The 15,904-nt window shown below is 42.0% G+C and overlaps 1 protein-coding gene across 5 annotated transcripts in view; it reads left to right on the top strand.

Annotated features, from left to right (window-relative positions):
- Lpar1 (lysophosphatidic acid receptor 1) overlaps window positions 1-15,763 on the top strand; it is a 116,767-nt gene extending 101,004 nt beyond the window's left edge. For 4 of the 5 annotated variants that reach the window (XM_029540307.1, XM_021199749.1, XM_029540308.1 and 1 more), the window contains one exon: window positions 13,416-14,950. In XM_029540307.1, coding sequence (XP_029396167.1) covers window positions 13,416-13,717 — 302 coding nt within the window. In that variant the 3' untranslated portion in view covers window positions 13,718-14,950. Of the gene's footprint in view, window positions 1-13,415 lie in introns of all 5 variants that reach the window. The other variant, XM_021199748.1, reaches the window with a different exon arrangement.
- Window positions 15,764-15,904: the final 141 nt, after the last annotated feature.

Genomic DNA, 15,904 nt, shown 5'->3' with positions numbered 1-15,904 from the left:
AGAAGTGGATGCTCACAGTCATCTATTGGATGGAACACAGGGATCCTAAGGAAGGAGCTAGGGAAAGTACCCAAGGAGCTAAAGGAGTCTGCAACCATATAGGAGGAACAACAATATGAACTAACCAGTACCCCCCAGAGCTGTGTCTCTAGCTGCCTATGTAGCAGAGGATGGCCTAGTCAGCCATCAATGGGAGGAGAGGCCCTTGATCTTGTGAAGATCATATGCCCCAGTACAGGGGAATGCCAGGGCAAGGAAGCAGGAGTGGGTGGGTTGGGAGCAGGGAGAGGGAGGGCATAGGGGACTTTTGGGATAGCATTTGAAATGTAAATGAAGAAAATATCTAATAAAAAATGAAAAAAAAAAAAGAAAGTAAAACACCCATCAATTTATAAGAATAAAAAAAAAATAACCTAGTGGCTATCTAGTTTTCACTCTTTTACACATTCATACCGTTCTTTGATCAATTTAACCCTCCATTAATTATCCTTCCTCCCTTCTCTACCTCCAACAAATCCCTTGATTCCAAAGCTCTCCTCCTACTTTCAGAACAGTTCTTAAATATTTTGAAAACAACATAAAAACAACTTTTGCAACCCACTGGCTCTAACTGCGGTCACCTGCACAAGCATGAGTGGGCTGATTAGCAATGTACAAGGGGTTACACAGTGAGGATGGAGACCCGGCCTCCCGCGGCAGTCCTTAGCTCCAGGTCGCTCCCCTCTTACTACAGATAGACAGACAAACAGATGTTATTTGGCATAGCAAGCCAATGCTGGTGTTTTCCTTATCACTTTGAAAGGTGGAAGCATTGCTTCTTTACCTTCCCAACATTTAGTTTGCCTGGCACATCTGGCAGTGTTTAGGTGCTTGTTGCAGTCATCTGTCCTGTGGTGCTCATGAGGGGACATCTGGAGAAGTAAACACGTTTCTAGTCCCCCTGTCCTCTTTTCTTTTTCTGATGCTCCCAAGAGTCCTTCTTGTAGGCTTTCTTCCTGTTTGAAAGCAGGGTGTTTCAAAGCTGTTCTGTAAAGATGGTTCTAATAGCATCCTCTCTACCCCATGCATCTGATGATGTCTTTATTCCTCTGGCATCTCTAGCAGATAGATTTTTCTGAATGTAAAATTTAAAGACCATGGTTCTTCTTATTTTTACCTGTTGGAAAGTAATGCATTTCCTTCATAGTTTCAGGTAACAGATTTAATTTTATTTTTACTAATACTCCAAAGGATAATGCGTCAGTTCTCCCTGGATGCTTTTAAGATAGGTGTTTCCATTCTAATTTTTAAAATATTAATTATGAAATTAATTTGGAGTTATCATCCATATGGCTTCTTATATATGTGTTTGGATATACATGCACATATACACCATACATATGCTTACATTTAGAAATTTCCAAGTAATTCCTTCTTCCAATACTTTTCAAGCCTGTTCTCTTTGTTGACTTCTGTGATTTTAATAATGCAACTCTTGTCTATGTTGTTACCACGAGTAAGTTAGTTCCTGACAGCTACCAATCACCAACTGTATTTGTTCTTTAAACTTTATTCCAAGCTGTCATAATTACTTAATTACTACATTGTCTGGTAAATAATGAGTGCAAACAAAGAAAACATATATATAAATTATGTGAATATTTTCAAAATGTTCAGTGAAAGCAAACTGAAAAGAAAAAGAGCTGGAGGAAACCTGTGTGGAGGAAGCAGAAACTATCTCCGAGGCCTTGCGGTCAGGTTGCTTTGGAATGATTTTAATGATTTTTGGGAGGCGGAGAGGATTGCAACTTCACAGCTAGAGTTAGAGTAAAACTCTAAACAAAACAGAAACAAAAATCAGTGGGCGAGACGACAGCTCAGCAGGCCAACACTCCTGCCACCAAGTCCAGTGACCTGAGTTCAATCTCCACCCCCCACACAATGGAAGGAGAGAGACAGTGGTGTCCTTATTAAGCCCCACAAGCACACCACAGCATTTGCACCATAAACACAAAATAGAAATTTTCATGTGATCATTTTTAAAAAAACAAAATGGAAGAAGAAAAGAGAGAGTTTTAAGTGCTGACTCCATATTGGAAGAGCCAAGTTGGAAGTAGTTTGTGAGGGTTAATTGCTGTGGGTTTTGCTTGGGAGATGGCACAGGGCTTCAGTCAAAAGACCCAAGTTCAAATAAAAAGTCTGGGCTATGTTTCAAAGGATTGGCAAATGAATACAAATTTTGTTTTTCAAGTTGAATAGCACGTCTAATGTATCATCTTTATGATGCGCTAAACATTTCTAAAATGAGTTGGCCATTAGTCTCGATTGAGGCTTGTGTTGTGCAATTTCTGGTTGTTTGGTAGCAAATTATACATATTTCACATTGTGTTCTTTTTAACTAATACACTTTTTGAGATCATTTGGTAGCAATAAAGACAGAATATCCTACTTTTTGAAATGGAATATGAGTTTCACTTTTTTGTATGCAATGTAATTTGTTTTATTTTCCATGGCATTGTGCTATTTTTAATTTTTTGACCAAAGAGTATTGTGAATGGTTGTACATCATTTGTACAATGGGCAAAGACATTTATAAGATAAATTCTCAGAGGTGATATTGCTACAGTTTAGGTGTTAAATTTTACTGATATGTATGAGTGTTCTGCCTGCATGTATAGCTGTGTTCCACATCCATACTTGGTACTGGAGGAAGCCAGAAAACGGTATCGGATCTCCTGGAAATGGAGTTACAAATGGTTGTGAGCCGCCTGCTGTGTGGGTGCTAGGAACTGAACCCTGGTCTTCTGGAAGAGCAATCAGTGATCTCAACCTCTCCAGTCCCTGCAGTTCATCCTTAATGCATTTAGGAAACATTGACTGACTTTGCTTAGGTTTTCTGTGCTATAAGAACTTTCTGGGTTATATTTAAAGTAGTTTTTTTTTGTCACAGCGGATCCACCAAGTTTTCACTCAATACCCATAGTTAAAATAACTTATATTCATGCAGAAAAAATTCATGCAGACTTATAATTGTAGATATGGAAATCTTAACCATGGACACACCCTAACACCCATTTCTCAATTGAATAATTTTTTCATTTTTTTTTTTACATTTTTAAACCTTTTTTTAAATTAAGACTTTAAAGTTTTTGATAACAGGAGCTATCTTCTGCTCACAGCTATCATATCATAGCAGAACAGACTGTACCTCCCGCCCACTCTGTCAGGAATCCGTGCTTTGGAAAGGTCAACCCAGGACATCTGGCAGCCAGAGGAGACACAACACATCTCCAAGAAAGCAATCGCACTGACAGTCTCTGCCACTCTTCCTTCTTTGTCTTCTGGACCACGAGGAAAAGAATACATGTAATAAATATTTTTTTAGGTTGCAAAACACACACACAAATTTTGGCGGGGGAGTTGGGGGAAGATGAATAAGTGAAATATCCCTTTGAAATGTCCCTCTAAGTGGTTCATATCGTGTCGGTTCATACACATAGCTTATGAAGTGCAAGGATTAAAGATCCACCAGAGTTTGCCTTTTGCTATATGATCTTTGAGCATTTGCAGCCAGATTTCTGTACTTGGCTAGACTGCACATCATTTTGGAAGAGTCTTAATGCATAGCTGAAAATTAAATATGTTGCAAAACCAGTTATAAACTTCCTGTCCATGTTGAACTTTTGAAAGGGAAAGATTTGGGGGAGAATTCAGTTATTCCCTTAATGAGATAAATATTATTCAAATCACCTTGGTAACAGCTGGGCTATAGTCACGGTATAACTTTAGCATTACTTTCTAAGTTAGCTGATGTAGATCTGGAATTGTCAACAATGATTTTCCTGGGAGAGCTAAGGGGTTTTAAGAAAACACTCTTTAAGGCTGTGGGGTGGCATCAAAGTTTGGCTGTTGGCAGACTGTGACACTCTTGTAAGTCAGCCTCAATTCCTACCACATCTTGACTTTGAGACAGAGGTGGATGTACTTGAGAAATCACATACAGGGAGGAGGGGACATGGGGTGACCCATCTTAACATGGTTTAGACTGCTGGACTGTTTGTTCTCTTGAAGGTAAATTAAAGAATTTCCTGTTTTATATGCTTGCAGAGAGAGAACTCGAGATTCATGTTCTACTCTTGAGTGTCTTTGGGGCTAGAGGAAGTAGTGTGTGTGTGATTAAAAGGACACATGGCCCTATGTATCTAACAGCATTTGCATATGTATATATATATATTCTTTTTGTAAAGAATAAAGATACTTTTCACAGGAAAAAAATCTCTGAAAATAAAAAATAAAGAAATTTGTTTGCCTACCTTTCTTTACCCATCACTGACAAAAATCACCACAAATTACCCAGCAACAAAATGGACAAACAGCAGCTAAAAGACCCAATATTGGATTTGGAAAAGACATCTAGTGTGCCTTCCTAATTGCCAAGTAAAAAATAAGATGCTGAAAACACAAAAGAAAAATGAGGAATATGTCATATCCAGTATTTATCATAAAAGTAGTCCATAAAGAGCAAGAAGAATAGAGGGGAAAAAATCACTCAGAACAAAGATGGAATACTTCTTTGTAAAACTTCCCAACAGAGTCCAAACAGCAATAATGAGCAAAGACCATATATATGAATTGATATATCAGTGATTTCCTAAGTAAAAGTAAATAAACTGACATTCTACATAGGTAACAGAAGGGGTTGATGAGCAGACTTTATTGTGGGTTGATGTATGCACTTTTATTTACTTATTTTAGGGAAAATTAATTCAGCAAGTCTTTACAGATACTGTAGATCCAGTGATGAGCAGAATAGCCTGGAGCTAGAGAAGGGCTGTAAGCAGTAACTATCTTGTAATGACAACACATGGCAACTGGTGAGGGGTACACAGAGTGGGGGACCTATGAAAGGGATCTTGCCTTCATTGTAGAAGACATCCTGATAGTAATGGCAGGTGAAGAATGAGCTGAAGTTAGGTCGAGGTAGGGGTGGATAATAACCGGGGCCAGGGTTGGGGTAAGGGGTACACTGCAAGTCACTGAGAAGAAAGAAAATATCCAGGAATCATGAAGTCAGTGCCATGTGACACTGCAGACCGAGTAGAAGGGCCATATCTGTAATACTCCATTCTTGAACACAGTGTTCTGAGAGAAAACAGTTTTCAGCTTATGCAAGCTTTCCAGAAAGAATGCAGTTGCAGAAGACTCTTGAAAATGGGGGAGGGAGAAGAGAAAAATTCCATAATCCGTGGACTGGTGACCAAGCCCTTACCACGTGGGCCTCTGGGAGACGTCCCAGAGCTAGACAATAGCATTCCACACCTCCGCATCTAGTAACAGCAATGTCTAGATGGTAGAGTGTTCTTGAGGGCAGCATCATATATTATATCATTCAGGTAGCAGAAACATGGCTGGCCTGTGTCCTCCTGGGCTTTTGACCCATCCTGCATTTCTGTTCCTTGGACTCCATAAACACTCCTCTCAGCATTTATCAAGGCAGGTTAGTTTATGCCATCATAATGAATGCATTTGTAGTGTTTGATGCCCCCTTGAATGTCCTGTAGCATCTTTTCAGAGACTTTGCACATGGTAGTGTACCTTCCAAATGAAACATTGTAAAAGACGTATGGATGTTTGTATTGTATGTGTATGACTGTTTGCCTGTATGTATGGGTACCATGGCCTGGCACAAGCCAGAAAAGGTCATCGGATTTCCTGGAACTGGAGTTACAGATGATTATAAGCATATAAGCACCATACAGGTGTTGAGAATTGAACCCAAGCCCTCTGCAAGAGCAGCTAGTGCTCTTGACCACTGAGCCATCTCTCCAGCTTCCAAACAAAATATAATGGCTGTTTTTGTTTTGTTTTGTTTTGTTTTGTTTTGCATTTTACTAGCTATTTTTCCTTGTTTGGAGTACTGATCATTTGGCTGAGACTTGCTAACTCTTCTGGAAAAGACATATTGAATATCTATTGCCTACCAAGTACCATTCTACATGCTAGAGAAAAAGACATGAGAAGGAAGCATTCCTTCTTCCATGAGGAATAATACCCTCTTGTCCATAAGCAATAAATATAAGCCAATAAATAACATAATTTTTGACACACACAGGGACATGAGGATAGTAAACTGGAGTAATGTGGTAGTGTCAGTGAGACTGTAATGATGATTCCTCTCTGTTTTAGCTTTCGGTGTGTTATTAATGTTCTTCACCAAAGATAACAGGCAGCTTGAATGGCCAAGGAGAGCCTTTGAGAGTAAATGGCAGTTAACACTAAGTAGATATGAAGAACCCCTGAGGACTACTCCCAGATGAAGAACTTCCAAAAGCAAAGAGAGAAAAATAAGCAGGGTGTATGGGTGGAACCTCATGAGTTGAAATTGATGGAGCTAAGAGGATGTGAGGAGGCATTGATGTGTAAGGCATTATGGACCACAGTGGTGACTTCAAGCAAGAAGGCTTCAGAGGACTTTAAGTAGGAAAGCAAATGTTGTGAGTTGTTTTTTAAGAGGTCATTCTGGCCATTGTGTACCTGCTGAACCTTAGGGAAGGACTGTGGAGGAAGAGTCATCGGTTAGGAGCCTGTTGCAGGAGGCATTGCTCATTTAGCTGGGGTATTGACAGAGGGAAGTGGTTTCTATTGGCTGCTCAGCACAGTGATTTCTTTCACAATAGAGGACTCTAGCGTATACATCATGCCAACTGTGTGTGTGTATGTGTGTGTGTGTGTGTGTGTGTGTGTGTTCCAGGATTAAGGTTTAGAGCCTGTACTAGCATCCAGAGAATGTGTGGAATGCTGCCAAATGCTGAGAAGAGTACACAGCCCCAGCGGAAAGGGGTGTTGAGGCTAGGCTGCAGTGCTAGATCAGGCTAGAACTGGAGGGCTGTGACCCTAACATGGGAGTGTTGAGAATGTAGTGGCCGCTCTTCTCCGCTGTAGAGGGCAGTGTGCTGTTATGTTCCCTGTCTATACTGTAAGGGTAGCTCTTAGGAGTGAGCAGTGCAAATACTGGGGCACATTCCACATTGGATGAAAACATGAAATTCCAAGTGTCTGCCATTTATCATGGAGCCAAGAAGGGGATGTGGGGGGTGGGGCAGGCGCAGCAAGCTTGCAGACCAGATAGCTGGGTGCTGTCGAATAAGGAAGGCCCTGACTCTAACAAGGTGGAATGCAAGGACCAACACCCAAGATTGTCCTCTGATGTGCACACATGCACTATGGCATGGCTGTAACCACATTCACACAAAAGCACACACACACACACACACACACACACACACACACTGACATATGGACACACACAGACACACATGGACATACGGACATACATGGACACACACACACAAACACATGCAAGGGCTACAAAATTGAAGTAGAAATGTTCAATATTAACTAGGTAGAGTAAAATTGGATCAAGATAGATGCTACGATACGGGGATGGAGAAATGGCTCAGCAGTTAAGGACATATTTTGTTCTTATAGAGGACCTGGGTTTGATTTCCAATTCCCACATCAGACAGCTCACAACTGCCCGTAACTCAAGCTCCAAAGCATTCAACACCTCTGGCTTCCAGAGGTCCCCATGCACATGGCGTCCACTCACACGGACAAGCATACACACGATTAAAACTAAAATCTTTCTTTAAAAGATAGGCATAAACATATGAATTATTTCCAATGTACAGGAAAAACAATTTATGATAATCAAGGTTAGTCTTCTAGAAAAAGCTTTCGACTCAAAAGGCTACCACAAATTGGAACTGGCAACACAGTCTGGAATCCCAGCTTCTCAGGAGGTTAGGCAAGAGGATTGTACGTTGAAGGCCCACCGGAGATAGAATAAGTTCAGGGTCCACCTGGTAACTTGGTAAGAATTTCTCTCAAAATAATATTAAAAGACATTGAGGATATACCTCAGTGTAAAGCATTTGCTTAGCATTCATGAGGTTCTAGGTTCAATCCCCACTGTTGCCTAAAAGCACCACATATAGTTACATCATAATGACCTCATATAGTTACATCATATAGTTGCATCATAATGACCTCATATAGTTACATCATAATGACTCCGTAGCTACAAGACAGATGAATAAGCTTTATTCATCTATGGTTCACTACCTGAGCTTCCTTTAAGATACTCTAGTTAAGAACTGATGCGTCAGAATCAAAATGGACCTTCAGAGATGAACTGAAATTTGACTGTATTCTGGGATGCAACTGGCCTGCCTAGAGGGAATACACAAATTCAACAGCACTAGGGGGAAAGTAGTTTCTGACATCCTGACTTGAGGAATGAAGAGAGGCGGGCCCTGAAGATGCTAACTTGGGTGTAGGGCTGTCCTACCTTTACTTGTTCCAAATCTGTGGAATTCCTGAGTTTTTTTGTGAAAACCAATTTTTCCAGCCCAGACTGGCAATGATTCCTACTCTGCTCCTCCGGACTCTTGGGCTCTCTCCCTAGGAAGCTTCTCTGGCCCCTGCTTAGCTTTGGTTTTGTGTTCCCTATGAAAGCAAAGAAGCAAAGATCAACCCATTAGGAAATAGCTCTCTGACTCAGAGAGCAGGCAGTGAGCTGAGCGCCTTGCTTGGAGGGAAGGTGTGGTCACGTGACTGTGCTGAGCAGGCAGTGAGCTGAGCGCCTTGCTTGGAGGGAAGGTGTGGTCACGTGACCGTGCTCACAGCTGTGACCTGTTGTTCCAAAGCTGCCCTGGTCCTCCCTGACCCTTGCACTAGCATTCCAGGGTCTCTCCTTCTATTTGCTTGCAGGCAGCAGGCCCTCCCAGATTGCTTTGACAGACGTATAAGAAAGAATCCAAGCTGGTTCAAGGAAAGACACGTTTTGAAGCCTCCTGCCTCCATCTTCTCTGTGATTGTAACAAGTCATGGGGAACTTTCTACACACTGAGAAGCAAGGTTCCAGGGACGCAACCTTTGAGGAGCCTAACAGGGTGCTGGATTGGCATTTTATTGATGGAAGTGGGGAGCGACAGTGGACAGCTTCTTGCCCTATGCTGCTGCCTGGATTCAGGCTCTACTTATTCTTGTTTTAGAAACTAGAAATACACATATACATGCACACACACACATGTATGCATACAAACACATGCACATACACATTCACACAGATACACCCACACATAGACATATACACTCATATACACAGATACAGACACACATACTCATACACAGTCACATATACTCACACACAGTCTCACATACACATATACACTCACAGACACACAGACATACTCACACACATATACACAGACACACACATATTCACATATACTCACACACACACATATACATACACAGACACACACAGATATACAGACACACTCATACACAAGCACTTGTATACACAGACACAATCATGAACATACAGTCACACAATCACATACACACACTCATATACACACTCACATAAACACTCAGACACACAGACACAATTCTCTTTATCTCCATCATTTCCATCTTTCACTGTCACTAATCTGTATCCTAAGTGGAAACCTGGCCGTTGAGGTCAGTGAGATTGCAGTGGAGGTCATTGTTCCTCATAAGTCTCATTTGCATCATTGTTACATGTGATATAGGCTGAGAACCAATTCTAGGCTGGAGAGAGAGTGTCTCAGCCTGATATACCAGGTCTTCATGACCTTAGACCTCGTATCTTCTGCACTCCTGGCTTTACAATATGGAGCCGCAAACTGTATTTTCTCTCTTTCATGCTGTTCAATACCACTTTTCAGTTTTGTGCCTTGCTCTGTAGAATCTGCCATCAGAAGTAGGCTGGAGATAAACAGCACCAAAGCAGCCTCTGCTCTGGAATTGTACGTTATTTGTAGTTTCCGTCTAGTCAAGGGTGGCACTAAGAAGCTTCAGAGCCACCGGGAGCGGTGTCACTTCCTTCTGCTCCTTCCTCTCTTCTGTCCTTTTCTCCTGTTCAACTCTGAGCCCTGGGACTGTCTGGCAAAATGTGTAGCCCGTTCCGAGAATGCCAAGTCTTCATGCTTCGAATCATGCTCTTCTGGTCTTCCTCGCTGAGGATCCACCCAGAGCCCTGTGCACAAGCTTTCTCCTCTGTGACACTCTCGATGGTTTCAGGGAGTGGACACTAAGGAGAGCTTTTGCGAGTTGCTCCTCATGCCTTGTGGGATAGGAAGAGAGCCACTGCTTCTCTGCTTCACAATGAAGTGGGGGGTTGCTCAACTCATCACAATTCTTACAAGAGCACATCCAACACTACAGTCTGGATATAGCCTGTGATGCGCCTCTGGGGGGTGATCCACTCAGAGCTAAGTACTTATTTAAACACACTTTACACACACACACACACACACACACACACACACACACACACACAGGTGAGACTTTCATTCTTAGAAGCTCGGAGGGAAATTGGTGACTTGAGCAAACTTGACTTCAGACTATGCATTCTCTATGATTTAGGAGCCTTGTCACATTGGGCTTTCCAGCCCCCTGCTCCTCTCATAATATACTGTTCTTTGGGTCTGTGTGATCCAGTACACCTCAAAAAGAGAAGGGAAAAGGGAGAGGAAAGGTCCACATGATCACTTTTTGTCCCTTCCCTCCCCTCCCCTCCCCTCCTCTTCCCCCTCCCCTCCCCTCCCATTCTCCCTCCCCTCCTCTTCCCTCCCTTCCCCTTCCCTCTTCCCTCCCTTCCCCTTCCTTCTTCCCTTCCCTTCCCTCCCCTCCCTCTCCCCTTCTTCCTTTCCCCTCCCTTGCCCTCCACTCCTTTCCCTTCTTTTCTTTTCTTCATTCATTTGTTTTCAGGGTAGGGTTCCTCTGTGTAGCCCTGGCTGTCCCAGCTGTCCCGGCACTCATTCTGTAGATCAGGCTGACCTTGAACTCACAGAGATCTCTGCCTCCTGAATGCTGGGATCAAAGGTGTGTGCCACCACCACTCAGGCTGATATGATCAGTTTTCAATGTGGATTTCTGAGGCTGTCAGTGGTATCACTGAGACATTTGATTGAATCATGAAGAGTCTGAGACAGTGTGGTTGGCCCAATCACAGTTATAAAAGCAGTTCGTTCCAGTGAGGGAGAACGGAGAAGACTCCAATTCCTGCATGAAGTGTTCACATAGGTTAGCTTCCGTCAGGCTGTGGCATTTCCCATTTCCTGTGGCTAAATCTAGCAGGGTGCTTTTTTTTTTTTTTTTTTTTTTTTTTCTAAAAGTGAAGTCCAAAGTGTCTTTTTAAAGTCCATCTCTTTCCTAAGAGGACCTTGTTCTTCTTGAATTTTTGCATTTTAAGAAATCATGAACAGCCCATGACAGTATTTAGATCCTCGTCTGATCAAAGTCAAGCAGACTAAGCCACTGCATGAGAAGAAGGGTGTTTCCTCTCTGTCGCCCACAGGGAGAAAGAGGTAGTTTTATTTAACATATATCTGTCTGTGCTTGTAGCCAGCCAAGCTCTGAATGTGAGCTCAATGAGAGCTTTGATAAAGGAAAAGGGAAAAGGAACATTTAGGATTGGTTTTCCATTCATGACAAGTGTGTGTGTGTGTGTGTGTGTGTGTGTGTGTGTGTGTGTGTGTTAAGCACATGAATAATGAGACTGTGCATTTTCCCATCCAAGTCTTTTCCATCCTGAGAATAATTTCTTTCCTGGCTTCTCAATGAATACGGCATTATTTCTGAAACCCAGGAGGCATTCCTTTGACTTCCCTTCATGTTTAACTTTCTGAGTGATTTTCAATAAAGGAAATTCAAGGGCTTGGAATGAAGGCTCTCTTAACATTTTTGTTGAGGGTCAGATAGAGCTGTGGCTATTATCTGCTGATATTTGGAATATTGTTTTCCCTCTCTGAGGAGTGTCTAAGGTATTGTATTTATAAGAAAAACAAAGCACCTTGGATGGCCTTCAAAGTGAACAGCAGTCTAAAACCAATACACTTAGGTGGTACAGAACAAAGCTTTATGGGGTACTTTTCTTCTTGCTCTATTTGTATTTCCCTGCTGAAAGGGTGCAAAAGGAGAGGGGGAGGGCTCTCACATTCAAAGCTGGGCTGTTGGGGACTAAATCACATTTGTTTTCTTTTTATGAACTCATTCCTTGAGATTGGTTCAAGCTGAAGATTCCACTGAAACCTGAACCGCTGTGTGCATCTGAAGATTCAGATGCATGTGGGGGTTCTCCCTGCCCCCCCCTCTCTGTTCACTAGATAGTTGATTATCCGATGCGGTGGGGGGAGGTTATCTGAGGTGTAATGGCACTCACTGCCCCACTGGATTGATTCCTTCTGTAGAAGACCCCCAGCGAATGCTCAGATTACACAGTCATCAAAGCTAACTAATCATTTCATGGCTTACGTGTTCCCTCAGATCCAGGTGGAATGCGATCTCAGAAACTAAATAAGAGGGGATATCTTTTCTCATCTGCATTTTCAAACCAATCATAATTATAGAAATATCTGAATAATTCAGAGTAGTTGTGGGCGAGAAAGCAGAGAATTGACCTAGGTCACAGGACAACTGAAATATAAGATTTGGTAATAAATACTTGACTTTATAATTTGAGGAGTGTCAGGATAATGAAACACTTTCAGGAATGTGGATGCCAGCGCCAGGCTCCAAGAGCAGAGAATCTGTGATTTGATTCTTGTTTGCACCTTCCAGGGTCCTGGTCTTTTAATCTTCCTGGGTCTCAGTTTCTCTGTCTGTACAGTGGAGTTTTAGATTGCCTGCTACATGTGTAGATTAGGTGAGTCATCCTTTGTACACAAGAGCTGTGATTGTTGGATCAAAAACTAAAGCGTTCATCATTGGCAGTTGCCTATGCACATGCCACAGAGCTTGGGATAACAATACTGTTGTCCGGGTTGTTAACATGCACTGGTCGGGGATTTTCTTAGCATCCATTTACAATTTATAACCCACCCCAGGAGGCAAATAGACTGTGTCTATTTTTTCAAATGAGAAAAAGTGAGACAAAATTCAATTTGCCCAACCCACCCAGTTTCCCAAACGGCAACGCAATGGTTTGTGCACTGGTGAGCAGAAACCTGGATCTGCACCTTCGCTAAACGTTGAGGGGTGTGCCTTCATGTCTAACTTTTAGCCCCCAAACAGCCATACCTTTATGAGGTTTTTTTTTTTTTTTTAGATTCCTAATGCATTTTCTCATGGAGAAAGGTTTTTTTTTTCTGTATCAAACTGAGTGGTCTGTTCAAAATTATTAATATTATCATACACATCCTCGGGTTTAAGTAGGACTTGAGACAACAGCGTATTATTACGGTGACTATTGCTTTGATTTCAGAAGCGAAGTCTCCGGGATTGGTGGCTCTCTGGTCTTATGATTTGCACAGAGACCTGAGGTCCTCTCACTACTTGGTTACACACTTCATAGTGATATTTATTATTCTCCTTCTAATGCTCCGATCCCTCCCTTGTCGCCATAGGTGCCTTTATCGTCTGCTGGACTCCGGGTTTGGTCTTGTTATTGCTGGATGTGTGCTGCCCGCAGTGCGATGTCCTGGCCTATGAGAAGTTCTTCCTCCTCCTGGCCGAGTTCAACTCTGCTATGAACCCCATCATCTACTCCTATCGCGACAAAGAGATGAGCGCCACCTTCAGGCAGATCCTGTGTTGCCAGCGCAACGAGAACCCCAATGGCCCCACGGAAGGCTCTGACCGCTCGGCCTCCTCCCTCAACCACACCATTCTGGCTGGAGTTCACAGCAATGACCACTCTGTGGTTTAGAAGAAAGCCAGCCGGCCTCTGTGGATCTGTGAACCCCACCCTTCCCCCCATTGCCAGGGCAAGGTGGGGAGCCAGAGGAGATGAAGACACTCCTGTACTTAACACTAACCAATGGCAGTATTTGTCCCTAGACCCAAGAGACTTGAGGATGAACTTACTTGGCAGCCCCCATCTTCTCATTTGGAAAACAGAAGGGGACCGTCTTGCAGTGGAATTCAGAAACGGACTCTGGGGTGACCGTGTGGCATTCACTAACTAGACTTAAAAGATTTTATGTGGTTTAGCCTAAGTCAGGAGAAAAAAAAAATCTGCCGAATCGAGTATACAATTCACACAGGTTTCCCTTTTAAAGAACAAACGATACATTGCATTTATTAATGAGTATGTTTATGCCTGACAGCATGTTTGTGATCCAAAAGACTGCTAGACTGACGTAGATGAATTTTTTTTTTTTTACACGATGGAGAAAAAGTATAAATTAGAATGATTTTCGTGTTTGTTTAGAAAGCAAGTATGTGGCGTGTGTCTACAGTATGCCTTTCTTTAAAGATAAAAGGGTACTATTTTAAATCTTCTAGGGAATAGAAGAATCTAGTAAAAATCAGTATTCATTTAGGCTACAGGAAAAACGATATCCTAATCAATTACCTTTTAATTAAAGTAATGAAATATACATGAAAGGCAAAGTAGTGTGAGCTTGTCACCCAAAGAGTGTGTGCTCTGCAAACGCTGGAGGAGATGAAGCGCTGTAGCGTTGTCCCTGCATAGTGAAGATACCCGCGTGCGTTCTCAGTGCCAGACTGTCATTGGGACTTGTTTTAAAGCCTGTGGTTTTCCAAGTTAGAAAATAATACCTACTTACTATAGAAAACTTGAAAATTGCAGAACTGTGTGAAAAAAGAAAAAGAAAGATTACTGATATTACAACCTGGAAGTAGCCATCTTTACCTGCTCACCCACGTATGCCTATATTATATATTATATACCTTTTTTTTTTTTTACATAATCGGGTTGATATTGTAAAATGTTTTGTAACTTTTTCTTTAAGAATTGCCAGGTTTTTCTATGGCATTTTTTTTTCAAAAACAGTGTTAGTGGCTATATAATATTCCATTTAATGGATGCAGCTCAGTTTATTTAACCATTCCTGTATTGTTGACTAGGTTTTTAATTTTTTCATTATTATAATATTGGAAGAATCTTGTGTGTATAAAACTTTGCCAGTATCATTGATGATTTACTTAGGATCTTTTCCCATGAAGGACCTACTTTTTAAAATGTGAAATGTCCTCATGTGTTGTCACTTTATAAAAAGGGATATTCTACTTTCAAACTGCAGGGGTGGCCGTGCTGACAAAAAGCCCCCAAATTACCTTTTTACAAAAGAAGCACAGTGGCTACTTTAGTTGTGAATGGGTTCTTGACAAGATGTTTCCCAATAACCAAGCCGCCTTAACATAACTAGCAAATTTACTTTAGTGTTTGTGAGGAACTGGTGATCTCTTACTTGACACAAGAAAACACAAGACATCGAGCATCAAAGTGAATCCAGCAATGCTGTGCCAAGCAGCCTGGGTGGGGTGTGCTAGCAACCGGCTGCTGGGTGGTCTCCAGCAATCACCCAATGGACACCGTGTTCAGAGATGCCCAGTACAGTGTCCTGGCGACTAAGGTCTCTTTTGTCATGCTATGAGGAATAAGGAGGAAGAAGAATAGTCCTGAAGCAGGTGTGGGGAGGTCAGGAGGATGTCTGAGAGAAGGCAGTCCTGCAGAGAGTGGCATTCTAGGGAGGAGGAAGGCAGGGTGTGTCTTGTGTCTGGACAGTGGTAGGCATGTGACATGTGCCTGGTGGAAAAAAATAAGTAGGCGGAGAGCCAGTTAGCAGGACAAAGATTTTGCTGGAGTATTCACAAAATGCAAAGAAATTTATACTGGAAGTGAGTGAAATGAACTTGGACTTTTATTGATGCCCTTTTTATCGGAGAGGTAAGGACTGTTTGAATTGAAAAGCATACTAATTGAACCTTAATAAATCATTCTCAATCAGTGTTTGGCGATGTGTGGTTCTGGTCTGTGCTTTTTTTTTTTTTTTTTTTTTTTTTTGTTTTTCGAGAAGCTTCGGCTGTGTGTTGTTATGTTTTCTCTATCTGACTTTCTTTGACAGTCTGAGGCAACCCAACAACTGTT

Source organism: Mus pahari, chromosome 6 (assembly GCF_900095145.1).
Source record: "Mus pahari chromosome 6, PAHARI_EIJ_v1.1, whole genome shotgun sequence".
In the NCBI taxonomy this organism is placed as follows: domain Eukaryota; kingdom Metazoa; phylum Chordata; class Mammalia; order Rodentia; family Muridae; genus Mus; species Mus pahari.
Note: the sequence above shows the minus strand (reverse complement) of the source record. Positions and strands in the feature narration are given on the sequence as shown.